At 43.1% G+C, this 13,731-nt stretch overlaps 1 protein-coding gene across 12 annotated transcripts in view; it reads right to left on the bottom strand.

Moving 5' to 3' along the window:
• REPS2 (RALBP1 associated Eps domain containing 2) overlaps positions 1–13,731 on the bottom strand; it is a 353,324-nt gene that overhangs the window by 129,947 nt on the left and 209,646 nt on the right. For 9 of the 12 annotated variants that reach the window (XM_027054716.2, XM_027054719.2, XM_027054721.2 and 6 more), the window contains one exon: positions 12,207–12,521. The exons of 2 other annotated variants lie outside the window; for them this stretch is intronic. In XM_027054716.2, the coding sequence (XP_026910517.1) occupies positions 12,453–12,521 (69 nt within the window). In that variant the 3' untranslated portion in view covers positions 12,207–12,452. Of the gene's footprint in view, positions 1–4,239; positions 5,339–12,206; positions 12,522–13,731 lie in introns of those variants that run through there. One more of the 12 variants, XM_053202118.1, reaches the window with a different exon arrangement.

Genomic DNA, 13,731 nt, shown 5'->3' with positions numbered 1-13,731 from the left:
GAGCCCAATGCCAAGCTCGAACTCATGAACCGTGAGATCATGACCTCAAATGTTAGTTTCCTGTTGCTACCATAAGACATAATCACACATGTAGTGGTTTGAAACAACTTAACTCTATTACCTTACACTTCAGTATGTCAGAAGTCTGGGTACAGCATGGTTCAATTGAGTTCTCTGCTTAGAGTTTCTCTAAAATAAAATCAAGGTGTAGGTAGAGCTGTATTCCTTTCTGGAGGCTCTGGGGATGTATCTGTTTCCACATACAGTCAAGTTGTTGGCATCATTCAGTTATTTGTGACAGTAACACTGAGGTCCTTGTTTCCTTGTTGGTTGTCGTCTAGAAGCCTCTCTTTATGGCCGGCTGCAAGTCCTTCTCATGCTTCACATCTCTGTCTTCCTCTTCTCCTTTTAAGGATTTATGTGATCACATTGGGCCTATTAGATAATCCAGAATAATCTCCCTCTTTTAGAGTCAACTGATTAGCAACCATACATCTGCAAAACCCTCTTTGCCACTCTAACACAACATGACCACACGTGTAACACCAGAACACCAGAGGGTGAAAATGGTAGGGTGCCAAATTCTTAGCACCAAATTCTTAGCACAATCCACCCTCTGGTGGCCCCCATGGTCCCCATCCATTGCACATGGCCTCCAAGTTCAGTTTTCTACTAAGTCTCTTTATGGTATTTAAGCTTTCTCTAAGGTAATTAGGATTTCTCTAGAAATTGCCCTTAATCTTTCTGAGCCCTGACCAACAGTCTTTAATACCCATATTTCTACTAACAGTCTATTCAAGACAATCTAGGTTCTTTTCTATCATGCTGCCATGTCCTAGGAAAGTTACTTCACTTCTCAGGGTTACAAACTTCTTCATTTGCACAAATAATTCTAGTTTCACACTTGGGGAGAATACGCCACAGAATGATCTTAATCATCTAAGTGGCTTTGGATTTTAGCCATCAGCAGGCTCCACAAGAAGGTCATCAAACTGTCTGGTGTTCCCATTTCAGCCAGCTCAAGGAAGGAGGGGGCATTAGGTCAAGTTGTTTGCCTGTCTTGAAATCAGCTGGTGGTCTCTGAGACAGGGACACCTGTGTCTCCTGCTTACCAATGCTGGACACAATGCCAAGGCCTGACACCAACCAACCATCAATTTTTAGATTAACAAACACATGCCTAGCACTTAGCTTACTAGGCACTGTTCTAAGTTCTTTATATGAACATGCAAACACTATTATTGGTAAGTTAGGGATGAGGAAGTGAGGCAGAGAGAAGCAAGTAACTTGCTGAAGACCACATAGCTGTTAAAGGATGGAGTCAGCATCTGAACACAGGCAGGCAAATTCCAGATCTCATACTTTTATGCTATACTGCTGGAGTGCCGTCCTCCAGGCTGCCTCTTCTTTCTCATCCCAACAGTGGGGTTAGAAGATGTGACAAGAGGAAATTCTGCCCCTACCCCCACCCCACTGTCTCTACCAGACCATCAGGGAATTAAGAAATAGAGGTGCTTGGGTAAAGAAGAAAAGGAAGTGACCAAAACCAGAGTTAGGGAAGGAGATAGAAAGTAAGGAAGTTGGACATTAATGAGCTCACAATGTTACAGGTTTAAGCCTACGTCTCCATTTCTTGTGCCTCATGGCAGCTTGAAGCTGACTTCCAGAAGTGCTGAGCAATTCCAGTCAGAGAGCAGACTGAACACACAATGGGAGTCAATTTTAAAACTTGATTAAATTATACTTTAAGCTATTTTAATTACTGGGTCTGCCAGAGGGAGAAAAGTGCTATTTAAAACCTAAAATCACAATAAGCAGCCATGCTGCCATCCAAGAGAAAAATCTCTATTATTCAGAAATCTATGTCTACATTGTTTCTTCCCCTCACAGAGGCTGGCAAGAAAAAAATGAGAAAATAGAGAAATGTTAAAGCTTCTATCATTCTTCTGTGCTGTGAAAGGTGAGGTTGCAAACTGGCAGTGTGTAGGCCCAAGCTGGCTCACAGACATGTTTTGTTTGGCCTGCATAATGTTAGCCCGCACAGTGGGGTTTTCCCCCTCAGTGTTTTAAATTGAAAATAGTTGCCAACATATTAAAAAATAGGCAAGAACCCTTTGACAGATGTATTGCAAGTAAGTTCTACTGTGCTGCAGTCTGCCAAAACTCTCTTAGTTGTGAATTTTGATAAACAGAAGTTCCTAATTTTAATGAAATCCAACTTATCAATCTTTTCCTTTGTGGTTCTCTGTATGCACCATTTACAAAAAAATCTTTATGAAATTCATGAAGATATTATCCTATGCTTTATTCTAGAAGACTTCTTGTTTTACCTTTCACATTTAGATCTACGACCCATACTGAATTAATGTTTGTGCATGGTAGGGATCCAGGTTCATTTTTTTCCATGTGGATATCTAACTGCTCTAGCACCATTTATTGAAAAGACCATCTTTTTCCCCCACCAAATGATGGCAACATATTTATTGTAAATCAAGGGATTATATATGTGTGGATGTGTTTCTGGGATCCCTATTCTGTACTGTGGACCGTTTCTCCAACATTTGCAAGAATACCACACTCTTAATTACTGCGGCTTTATAGCAAGTCTTGAAATCTAGTAGTGTAAGCCCTCCAACTCTGTTCTTCTTCAAGATTATCTTGACTATTCATTGGGGCGAACACTTAACATTGGTGCATGTACATTACGCCTCAATGAAAAAGTAATGCAAAACAGACCTTCTGAGGGGTGAGGGAGAGGAGACACTGGGCTTCTCAAGCAATCAGTAATCTAGCAACACAGGAGCCTGACAATAATCTACACGTGCCCTTGTAGATGGAGTAAGGTCCAATTGGTCACAGTCCCTGCCTACTGGTCCCTACCACTGAGACGGATGGGCCAGCACACTTCTCATCTTCCTCCCAACTCACTTCACTAATTTACACTGCTGCCCGGAACCTGGAGGGATTTAACTTAACGGATTTAACTTTACATCAACAGAGCCTGTTGATGTAGATCTGACCGTTTGAAGGGGTGTCCCTGGCAGTGATGGGGTGAAGGCTACATTGCTCTCAATAATTGAGGAGAAAATGAAGGAAGCCTGAGGGGCTCCTCCATGGTCACTACTTTGAGGGCCAGAGCAGTCTTTGTGGTGGGACTCGTGCTATGCATTGTAGGATGGTTAGCAGCATCCCTGTCTTCTCACCAGATGCCCTCCCAAGTTGTGACAACCAAAAGTGTTTCTAGACATGGCCGGATGTTCCCTGGGGTCAGAGGCAGAATTGCACCCAGTTGAGACCTACGGGATCAGACTTCGAGTAGAAACAGGAAGGGGAGAAAAGAGATCTGTAGTGGGGGTCTGGGCAAGTTAGAACAGAAATACTGGCAGGACCCCCACAGCTCCCACCTTCCCTCCACTAGCAGAAGCAGAACACATCTACAGAGACAGAGAGGGGAACACTAAGAGAGGGGACCGTGCAGCACAGGGCTGTGAACAGGTCAGCCACATCACAAACCGCAAGGGGCATCTTTCACATAGAACACAATGTGAACAATGTCCCCTGGAAGTGCGAGCTGTGGAGGCCCTGGACATAAACTACACTCTATACATTCTGCCCCTTTCCCACTCCACCCCACCTTCCAAACACATACACACAAATGCCTCGTGTAAGTGGTATCTTGCAGGGAAATAATGGCCCATCTATCAAACTAATTCCTAGGAAATGTATCAGGGCCAGAAGTGACTAGGACAAAAGCATCAGTTCCTCTACCATTACCTCTGCATCTCAAAATCTCCAGAAAGACTGAGATGCAGGTTCTTGCCACACATGGGTTGAGGTTCAGGCCAATTTAATTTACATTTCAAAGGTCCTACATCACAATTCTCTGTATCTGTATTTAATTTGCTTCACTTTCCTTTGTTCCATTCCCCAAGCATTATCTTTCTTCCCCTTGGCTTTCCTTCAGCCTTGTAGCTTTGAGTAAGTCTAATCCAGGGTGGAGGCGTGCACTCTGTTCCATGTGTATCTCGGGCAGGAGTGGTCTGCCCCAGGTCCAAGAAAATGGGGTGCATTCTCTACAGAAAGTTTAAAGAAAACAATAATAAAATAGACTACAAGTCAGTCTTTTATTTTCACCAATGTGCCAGTGATTCTAATATTTAGACACTGGTTAAAGATAAAAAATATTCTGTTGGTCAACGTTCAAAACAATTACTGTGGTTAGTATTGTTTTATACACACACACACACACACGATTGAAAGACAAATGCAATGAGAAGATCACTTAGATACCTTCCAACACCAATGTCTGCACTTCCCAAACACCTATTTGAAAACCGATATGGCAGTACTCTTTGAAGTTGGAGTTTGCCGCAGAGATGCTATACTTCGGTGTATTTCTCCCCCAGACTCAGGGATTTTCAGAATTATTAAACAAATTCAAATGAGAACTCATGTCCAAAGGAATCGGTATTTTGGCTTCATTTCCAAATTCTCCATTTCTGCATTTTGATGTGCCTTCTTGCCAAAACAAGAAAGAAAAAAAAGAAAAGAAAAAGAAAAAAAAAGAGCCTGTACCTCTCGGTCATCTCAGAGGCTGTTATCTCCCCCAAAAAGAAAGAACTGAGGATGGAAAAAGTCTTGTGTCATGCAAAGAACTCCTGCCTAGCAGGGTTTAGTCCCCAGAGTTCTGGGCTTTGGCCCTTTATCCAAACACGTGCCAGAAGACGTGTAACACATCAAACTAACAGGTTTGGTTCATGTCAGAAACACTAGTTTACAATCTTCCAGTGAAGCATTTCCTTTCTAGGGGGTAGAAAAAACTGGAAGAACACAAATCACTCCTTAAGTATTAGTGAAGTGACTTCATGCCTTTGTGCTTAAATCTTGAAAGAGGCTGCAATTTCAGGATGCTTTATGCCTTCTCATGATGTGCAAGGCCTTCCCATCCAGCCCTGTGGCCAACTCTTGCCACTTCCTCCTCCCCTCCGTGCTCCACGGGCTCCTCCATCCAGAGGAGAATCTTCGGCAGTTCCCAGAAGACACCATATTCTTACCCAGCCTTGCCTTAACGTACACAGGTCTGCTCCCTCTGCCTGGAACACCCTCTTTTTCTTAGTTAATGCCCATCCCTCTTTTAAGACTCTTCTGTGAAGCCCTCTCCTGGCTCCCCACAGTCTGAATTAGATGCCCCCTCCCACCAACATACTGCGGGTTCTCAGAGCAACCTGGCCTTGTGTCTTCTCGTGCATCATGTGCTCACCACAACTTTTTCCTTCTGAGCGGACAGTTAGACCACATTTCCCAGTCTCCATTGCAGCTAACTGTTGTCATCTGAGCTCTGGGAAATGAAGTATGAAGAGAAGTGATGCATACCATTTCTGTGAAGAGAAATTGTATCCTCTCTACAGTGTCTTTTTTTTCTCCACACACTGGCTAAAAGGAGAAAACTCTTTAGCCCTATAGGAAGACCAAAGTGCATGTGAAAGGAGTCTGGGTCCCTGCATAACCACAGAGAAAAGGATGCAACTAAAAACATCCACTCTGCACTGTAAGGGGAGAAATACACTTCCACTGTGTCAAGCCACTCAACTCCTGGGGTTGTTATAGCAGTCAGCCTACCCTCGTACTTCTTAGTAACTGTCCCACACTGCACTACAATTCCTTTGTCAGTGTCTATGAGCTCCTTGAGGGAAGGGATCCTGTACTGTTGGTCTCACTTCCAGCTCCCAACATAGTCCTTGATACCCAGCAAGTATCCGTGGGGAGAAGGTCAGGAGAGGGAACAAACTCATGACTGGATGCTGTAGCACAGAAGAAAGTCTGCCCTGGGAACATTTTGATCCTTTGCTGTCAATTAACTGAGACCGGGATGAATCCACGTTGTCTCTCTGCACCACTTTCTTCAGCTGTAAAATGAAGTTAGCTATACCAGGAGTTCAATTTTAGTGAGCATCAGTATCACATGGAGGGCTTGTTAACACAAACACTGCCAGGCTCACACCCAGAGTCCCTGATTCAATTGTTCTCCAGTGTAAGTTCCCTAAAGATGAGGATATCGCCAGTCCGGGGACCACATTTTGGGAACCACTTGCCTAGATGATCTCAGATGTCTTTTATCTCTAAAGTGAGGGACACAGTGACTTTCACCAGTGCTTGGAAAAGGCCAGGGTCAGGTGACCTCCAGTGTCCAAGCTTACGAGCCAAATCATGGATGATTTTTTTGCAGAGTGTTTTTGGTATTTAGAACTCATAGATTAGAAATATCCCATGTGTAGCCCACCATTTGCATTCACAAAGCAGAATAAAACTCCCAGCTGATAGGACAATGGTAGACTCCTAAAATTATTCAAATTTTATTTCATTTCATTATTTTGAGAGACAGTGCACGTGCACACAAACAGGGGAGGGGCAGAGAGAGAGGGGGAGAGAGAGAATCTCCAGAAGGCACCATGCTGTCAGCACAGAGCCCAGCTTGGGGCTTGATCTCTCAATCCAGGAAATCATGACCTGAGCTTTAATCGAGTCAGGCACTTAACCAACCGAGCCACCCAGGTGCCCCAAATGATTCAAATCCTGAAGGTAAGAAACTGCAACTGGGATCAGCCAGATTACTGGGTCGGGCTTTCAAGCCCACTCTCCTTGACCTCTCCCCCACTTCACCCCTACTCTAGCTAAGGATAGGATGCTGGGAACATTTTCGAACAAAAAGAATACTGACAGGATGAAGCAAATAACCTGGACCCCACATTAAGCCAAGTTTTCAATGCAGGAGATCTTTAAAATGCACTGTGAGTTAGGCAAGATAGCCCATGATCACCCAGTGTTCACCGTGTCCAGATATTTAAGGACCTAGCTCAGATCACCAGGAGGTAAAAATAATCAAATCTCAGACTTGATTGGGAAGACCTCCAACTCTTTTCCCACAGCACTTCCATTAAATGCACAAAACCAAATGCAGGCCACAATACATCGACACCAAGACTCCATAAAAACACTTAGTTATCGTACATTTATTTTTAACATAGCACCCCAGTTTCACATCATGTACATTTTCCAAAGTTGGAGATTTTTAACCTACTATGTTCTTCACAGACTTTCCAACAAGTGTGAAAAAGAGGCAGTAAGGTTAGTTTGAGTCTAGAAGTCACAATCCAAATATAGGTTACCCTATATTTATTTATGCTTAAGACCAATATACTTTATGTTCCCAAGGCCTAGCAAATGAACAAAACTCTGGCTAAGTAAATTGCTAACACAACTTGTTAGCACATTATCATGAGGAGACAGAAGGCATCAAATATATATATACTCTGCTGTTACTCATTTTACTGTTCAATGTACCTGCAGTGACAAAATACACACTCTTACTCTCGAGGTTAAAATAGACCATCAGCTCATTCTCTCTCCCGGCCCACTGTCATGAAGACTAACACGGCTCTTCCTGTCTCTGGCTTTCTGGAACATATCTGTGCTGAAGACAAACAGAATGGCAGAATGCCGAAGAAAAGGGAACGCCCAGTTCCCAAGATGGGTACAGTTGAAGCCCTCACACAAGCTGCCTTAAAACAAAATGAAAACAACACAACTCGGCTGATCCAGTCACCATGCGATGGGGCTCTTGCATCAGCTGCACCATTCCGAGGGCAGAGCTCCAGAGCTCTGGGAAGGCCCTTTAGGGTCCAGTCCTGTCAGGCAACAGAGTACTGGAGTAGGCCGGAACTGGCCCCTGAATTTCCCTAGTGTCAAACTTGCCCTCGAATTCCAATTCAAGCCCTCTTAAAAGTCCCCGTTCTCTGGTCTCCAGAGTCATGAGCCCATTTTCTCCAGCTTCCCACAGCCGTGAACTTAGCTTAGAGCAAGACAGGAAAACTCACAAAACACAAAAACACTTTCCCATTATTAAGAACAGAGTAGGTTTCTGTAAGTAGAACAAGTCCTCTCAACCGAAACCCCGCGATGCCTTTTAGAAAAGTTTCTTTCGTCATCATGTATGTCGGCAAATGCAGAAAATAACTATATAAGCCTAACAGGAGCCATGTGCCTGGGATGTCTTGCTCGCAGTAACACACTGGCTGTTCCAGGGAGCACTTGTAAGGCAATCTCTGAAGGCCGATCTTGGAGGAGGGCAGCAGCCCCCGGACTGACTATGCGCGGCTTTTGAAGTCCGGTCCCCCATGTCTGTTCTTTTGCTCTTGGAGGGGTCGCAAAACTAGATGCATTTCTCATTGCAAACAAGCAAAGCAGGGTGGCTCATAGAGCAAGACTCACATGCACACTGCCGCCCATGGCCGAGCCGCTGGTACTGGCGAGCAGTAGCCCTTAGCCTGTGCCTAAAGACAAGATGCCGCCTCGGAATTCCAAAAACCCAAATCCCCACCCCTTACTAGGGAACATGAACCACATCAAGTCATGATGCAAAAAAAGAACATAATAAAACACCCATAGCTAACGTGTAAATTCAAAAGATCCTTGGAAATCGAAGTTTTAAAAGAGTACACTTAAAAGGGAGTAAGCCGGTTGGAAAGGGAAACCAAAGTCACCTCTGCTTTACTTAACGAGAGGAGAAAAAGACCTTTCAACTGATACTACATTCTGTTCACCTTCATAATGTTCAAACCACAACCTACTAAGCCCTACTTGTCAATAATATGGGAAGATCTGGTCGCTCTGATATTTGAAATTCTTTTTTTTCATACTTTTAAAATCACATTCCTTTGGTGATGTCTAGTCAGGAGGTGTGACTGAAGTTTGTTTTGAACAAATGTTTTTAGCTGTTAGGTGTTATACTGTAACTGAGACCTTTCCAACTACTGCTTAGGAGAAGACTTTTGTAAATGCCTGTCTTAATTGCAAGAAAAACATCCGTTCCAGGTTATTTTCTTATTGATCTTCTGAGTGCACATCTCTTATTACCATGGTTGTGAGATCGTTTAAGAAACAAATTATCATTTATAAACAGACTATAGAATCAAGTCACATATGAAGAGTGCTTTATGATAGTTCAGACATTGGTAGGAAATCAGAGGACAATTCGTGTTTTTTACTACTCCCCCTAAAATATGCTGAAATCGAACATTTGCAACCCACATAACTGAAGATACAGCGAAGAAAACTGTAACTTACTACATATTGAATTCATTTCAATCGCAGTAGTCTATTTTAAAAACAAACTCCCATAAGGAATACAGGAATGGAATCCATTCAAAGCAACAGCTGTCAAAAGTTCTGCCAAGAAACTCAGAGTAATTTATTGCATCATGAAAGGTGAGGTGTTCAGAAGAACAAATAGTTCAATCATACTCTTTCCCTTCAAATTTCATTTTTTGCTTCAATCTAAGGGGAATATCTAGATCTAAAACTCACTGAAACGTGTTTTCATACTTTAAAACTTACTAAGTAAATAAAATTCAACATGGTAAATAGAAGAAACCCTTCTAATCTATTTTTAGTATTGCTAGAGGCTGGAGGACTTGACTTAGAATCCCTAAGATCAGCTGGCATCCCAGCTCTGCCACTAGTTACCTCCTTCTATGGATTCTCAGGCTAGAAAGTGTGGCTTCCCCAAGAGCAAACTGCAGGAGACGGGTCCAAGTCCTCTCCGCTCGGACATCCCATTCTCCAATGAGAGTAAAATGGGCTTCCAGCCAAGATGTCTCCTCTCCCGATCAGGCCCGAAGCCCCTCTCTAATATTTATAAAGCGGTTAGATCTGTCCAACTAAAGCGAATGCAAGTATCTGCCTTGATCACAACATGCACTTCCATTCCAGATATCCACCTTCTGCTTTGGCTTCATATCTAATGGACAGGGAGGAGGCAAAAGCAGTAGGCCACATGCAAGGCACATGAGGGTACCTGGAAGCCTGCTGTCAATTCCTGCTGCGCTTCCCGCTTTGGGGCACCAGGACCCTATGGAGGAGGACCACTCAACAAGCAGCTTATTAAACCTCCACGGAAGGGGGTCAACACCGACCTTCTGTCCATTGAATTCTGCCCAACGAGCAGGTCCATTTTGGGAGTGGTTTTATAGAAGAGGGCTAACGGTGACTTCACCAACTCAGCCTTCCTACAAGTCACATTAAGGGCTCACAGGAACATTAACAGGAGTTATAGTCCTACATTAAAAGTGCACATCCTAAGAAAACAGAGGAACAGAAGATGAGCACTAGTCGGGTAATCATAATAGTGTGTACTTGTTTTCTCTTTTAAAATCCACTTCTGAGCAACTAATAAACTGTGGTCACTGTTAAGTGCAGTCAAGAAAGCTGGGCACAGACATTACTGATGTGGGCTTTAACGCGGCGCTCATCTTAAAATACGGGTGACGCTATGTGACTCATGGGGCTTTAACTGTCCAACGCGAGTTTGTTCCTTTAATGAAAACCAAGCCAAGTAAACAAAACCCGAACATCCTAATTTGTCTCACTGCGGCATGGACTGATTGGGGAAAAACATCTCAATATTTCTTAAATGTAGAATAGTGACTAACATTCTTTCATTTGTGTGCCTGCTCAATGGCTATGCGGCGCTACCTCGAGTGAGTGTGTATGTCCTGGAAGATTATGAGATGAAGTGCCAATGTCAGTCTTTCCTGGGTGGAACATAACAAACGGTAATCATGCTGTCAAATGTGTGCAACGAGGACACTTGATAAAATTCCTTACAGCCCCCAGGTCTCAGAACATGGGAAAGGAGGTTATCTAAAAAATTTGCACCGCCCATTTATAATCTTAGGAAGGGTTTTAAATGACTCCAAACCCCTCCCCGAGGGGCAGAAAAGGCAACCAAAAGGGAAGGAAAGGGAGAACAGAGAAACAGTTCAACTTTTTGATTTTCAAAATCAAATCGATTCCAAATCATCCTTTAATACACACAGAATAGAACCACCAACTTATTTTTCTTCGGGAAAACATCATCTGTTTGAGCCTTTCTCTTCTGTTATTAAGCTATTGATAAAGCTGGCAAGTAAAATAAGGAAGCATTAAATAAACACCCACTTATTCTAAGAGCCGTCAACCTACTGAAACCGGAGGCTTGATCCCACATACCGCAAACCCATCCTAAAGCACTTCAGAAAGGACCGTAGGCACACCCCACCCGTCTACTCTAAGAATGGGTAAATTAGTAAAATGCACAAGAGACGGTATTTCTTATAATCAGTCTCTCAAAGTGATGTTAAAGCAGGCATGCCCTGACCCCTGTGAGGGTCGATCGATTCCCACTTTGAACTTGAGCTTTCAGGGGGAGCAGGTGATCAAAGTTTCTACAGCATGCTGGCTTCTGCAATTTGAGCTCATGGTTTTACATCACACACGCTGGAGTCAGCTGGGCTCCGCTGGGCTGTACATAAACCAATCACTTCCCCAGGGTGCACTTCACACAGAACGAACAGTTGTACCCCCAGAGTGAAGATGGGGTTTCTTTCATTATTTCTTTGTACTCAATACAATCACAATTCAGGTTAAAATAACAGGGACAGAAATAACTCCCAGAGTTGTTGGAGTGCTAGTAACAACCAGTTCCCCTTATTCCCCAGGTTGAATACCTGGGTTCAAGCAACAAATATTTATCAGTCCAAACAATCTCTTCAGCCTTTTGCATCGGACAGGCGGTTTCCAAATACATGCATTTACAGGTATGTTATCCCATGCAGGATAAAAGTAGAGATCTGGCAACTATTTGTTCAATTTAAGCGGGTGAGGCAGTTAAAAAAGCAGATTGCTCTTGCACAAAAATTTACATGAAAGGACTGAGTTCTGTGAGCTGATGGCCTGGCTGGGCCAAGTTAAATAGATCACTGACAAAACTTCCACTTTACAGAGGTGCAAAGACCCAATAAATCTCTGCCATCCAACGGAAAACAATAGTTATGTATTATTTATAGCTAGATATAATGTCAAAATGGCACTAAGAAGCAGTTTTGGCATATGGTGGCAGAGGGCACAGCGCCAGTCTAAATCTGATGCTCTTGTTTTAGTTTTTGTTTTTATTATCATCATGCCAAAGACTATCCAGTTGGAATCCCAATTATTCAGGAAACCAACCTACTGTATTTGATATACATACAAAAATAAAACAAGCATCCTGAAGGTACTAGGTTATGAGGTTTTATACAAATCATAAATTCTTTAAATAAATAATGCTCTAACTTGTTTTCATTTGCTAGAAGATTGGTTTTTGGTAAGGAGAAACATCTAACAACTTGAGGAAGTATTTAAGAATGTGAGATAAATTCCACTGATAATTACAATTTCAAGTGTGGTAACTGGTTGTATTTTTTCCACCAGAGTAAAAGGTACAAGTGAACTACAAGAGAAAAGGAAATATGGATTATATTCTGCCGCTCACAGCTTTTCACACAGTCTTGGACATCTATGACAAGTAGTTGGGTTGAAACATTCAAAGGAAAGATCTTGGCAGAAAAAGTCGCCCACTGTTACTTGAATCTTGGGGATTACAACACAGTGACTGGACGAAGTTGTTCCAATTGGTTTTCCAATGCAATCCGTTCTTGATGAACCTCCTGATTTGTACAAAACAGAGAGAAGAAAACAAAAAGCAAAGGGGTCATTTCCTGGGTTCATCCCTACTTCATCAGATATTAAACAGAAACTCATAAGTGGACCCCAAAACACTGAAGTCCCACATGACTCAAGGACAAGTAGACTGTAAGGCATCATATTTAAAGCTGGTGATCAGACCAAGGCGGCTTCACAATTTGTCATCTCTCAACTCCCTTCTGAAGATGAGGAAGTGAAATTGACTGACACCACCCCCGCCTTAATCTCACCAGCAGTTTTAATAGGATTAATGACTGGCAGAAGATGATGTTAAAAATCAACAGACAGACTGGGAGAGAGCAGAAAAGCAAAAGCAGACTGCTACTACTGAGAGGGAAGCCAGCAGGACTCAATTTCTAGCTTCAATCTCTCGTTCCTAATCCAGCACCACACTCCACAGGTCTGACGGATGAGCAAATGCACTGACTATCTGCCAAAATCTCATCTTGGCTCCTGCACAAAATACAACTTAAGGTGTGACTGCATGGCTAATGGCAGGGAGAAAGAAAGAGAGGATCATCCATCTGCTATTTGGGAATTCAAACTTTCAGCCCTAAAACAGATTTATTGGCAGGAAGAGAGGGGGACGCGTAAAGGCATTCTTAAGTACAATCAGTCGAGATGGGAAAGACCTCTGTATAAAGGCTCAATTCTGAGATGCCCCAGAAGAACCAACATATTAACAGTCCAAACAGAACTCAACAAGCGTTTGTTCACCCTCCCCTCCTACCCAGCCATCCAACAGTTCTTTGAGTATCTATCTACTATGGGTCAGATTCTGCTCTAGGTAGGATAGTACCAGCAAAGAACAAGACAGATCAGACCAATGCCCTCACAGGGCTTGCACTCAAATGGCTAGAGAAAGACAATAAAGAACAAGATACCTTCAAAAGGAAAGAAATAAGATGACGTAATAGAGGAATCTGGAAGAAAGGTGGAGTGGGTGGTCAGGAAAGGCTTCACAGAGGTGACGCTATCTGACCAGAGACTTGAATGAACTGAGGGGTGAGCCATATGAAGACATGGGGGAAGGATCCTTAGGGAGACAAAATGGCAACTATAAAGGCCCCAAAGTGGGGCGGGACAAGCTTGCTGTGTTTGGTAACAGAAGGGCCTGTGTGACCAGAGGAGAGGGAGCAAGGAAGGCACTGGCAGGAGCTGTAGTCTGAGAGC

This window comes from Acinonyx jubatus, chromosome X, assembly GCF_027475565.1.
Source record: "Acinonyx jubatus isolate Ajub_Pintada_27869175 chromosome X, VMU_Ajub_asm_v1.0, whole genome shotgun sequence".
Classification (NCBI taxonomy): Eukaryota; Metazoa; Chordata; class Mammalia; order Carnivora; family Felidae; genus Acinonyx; species Acinonyx jubatus.
Note: the sequence above shows the minus strand (reverse complement) of the source record. Positions and strands in the feature narration are given on the sequence as shown.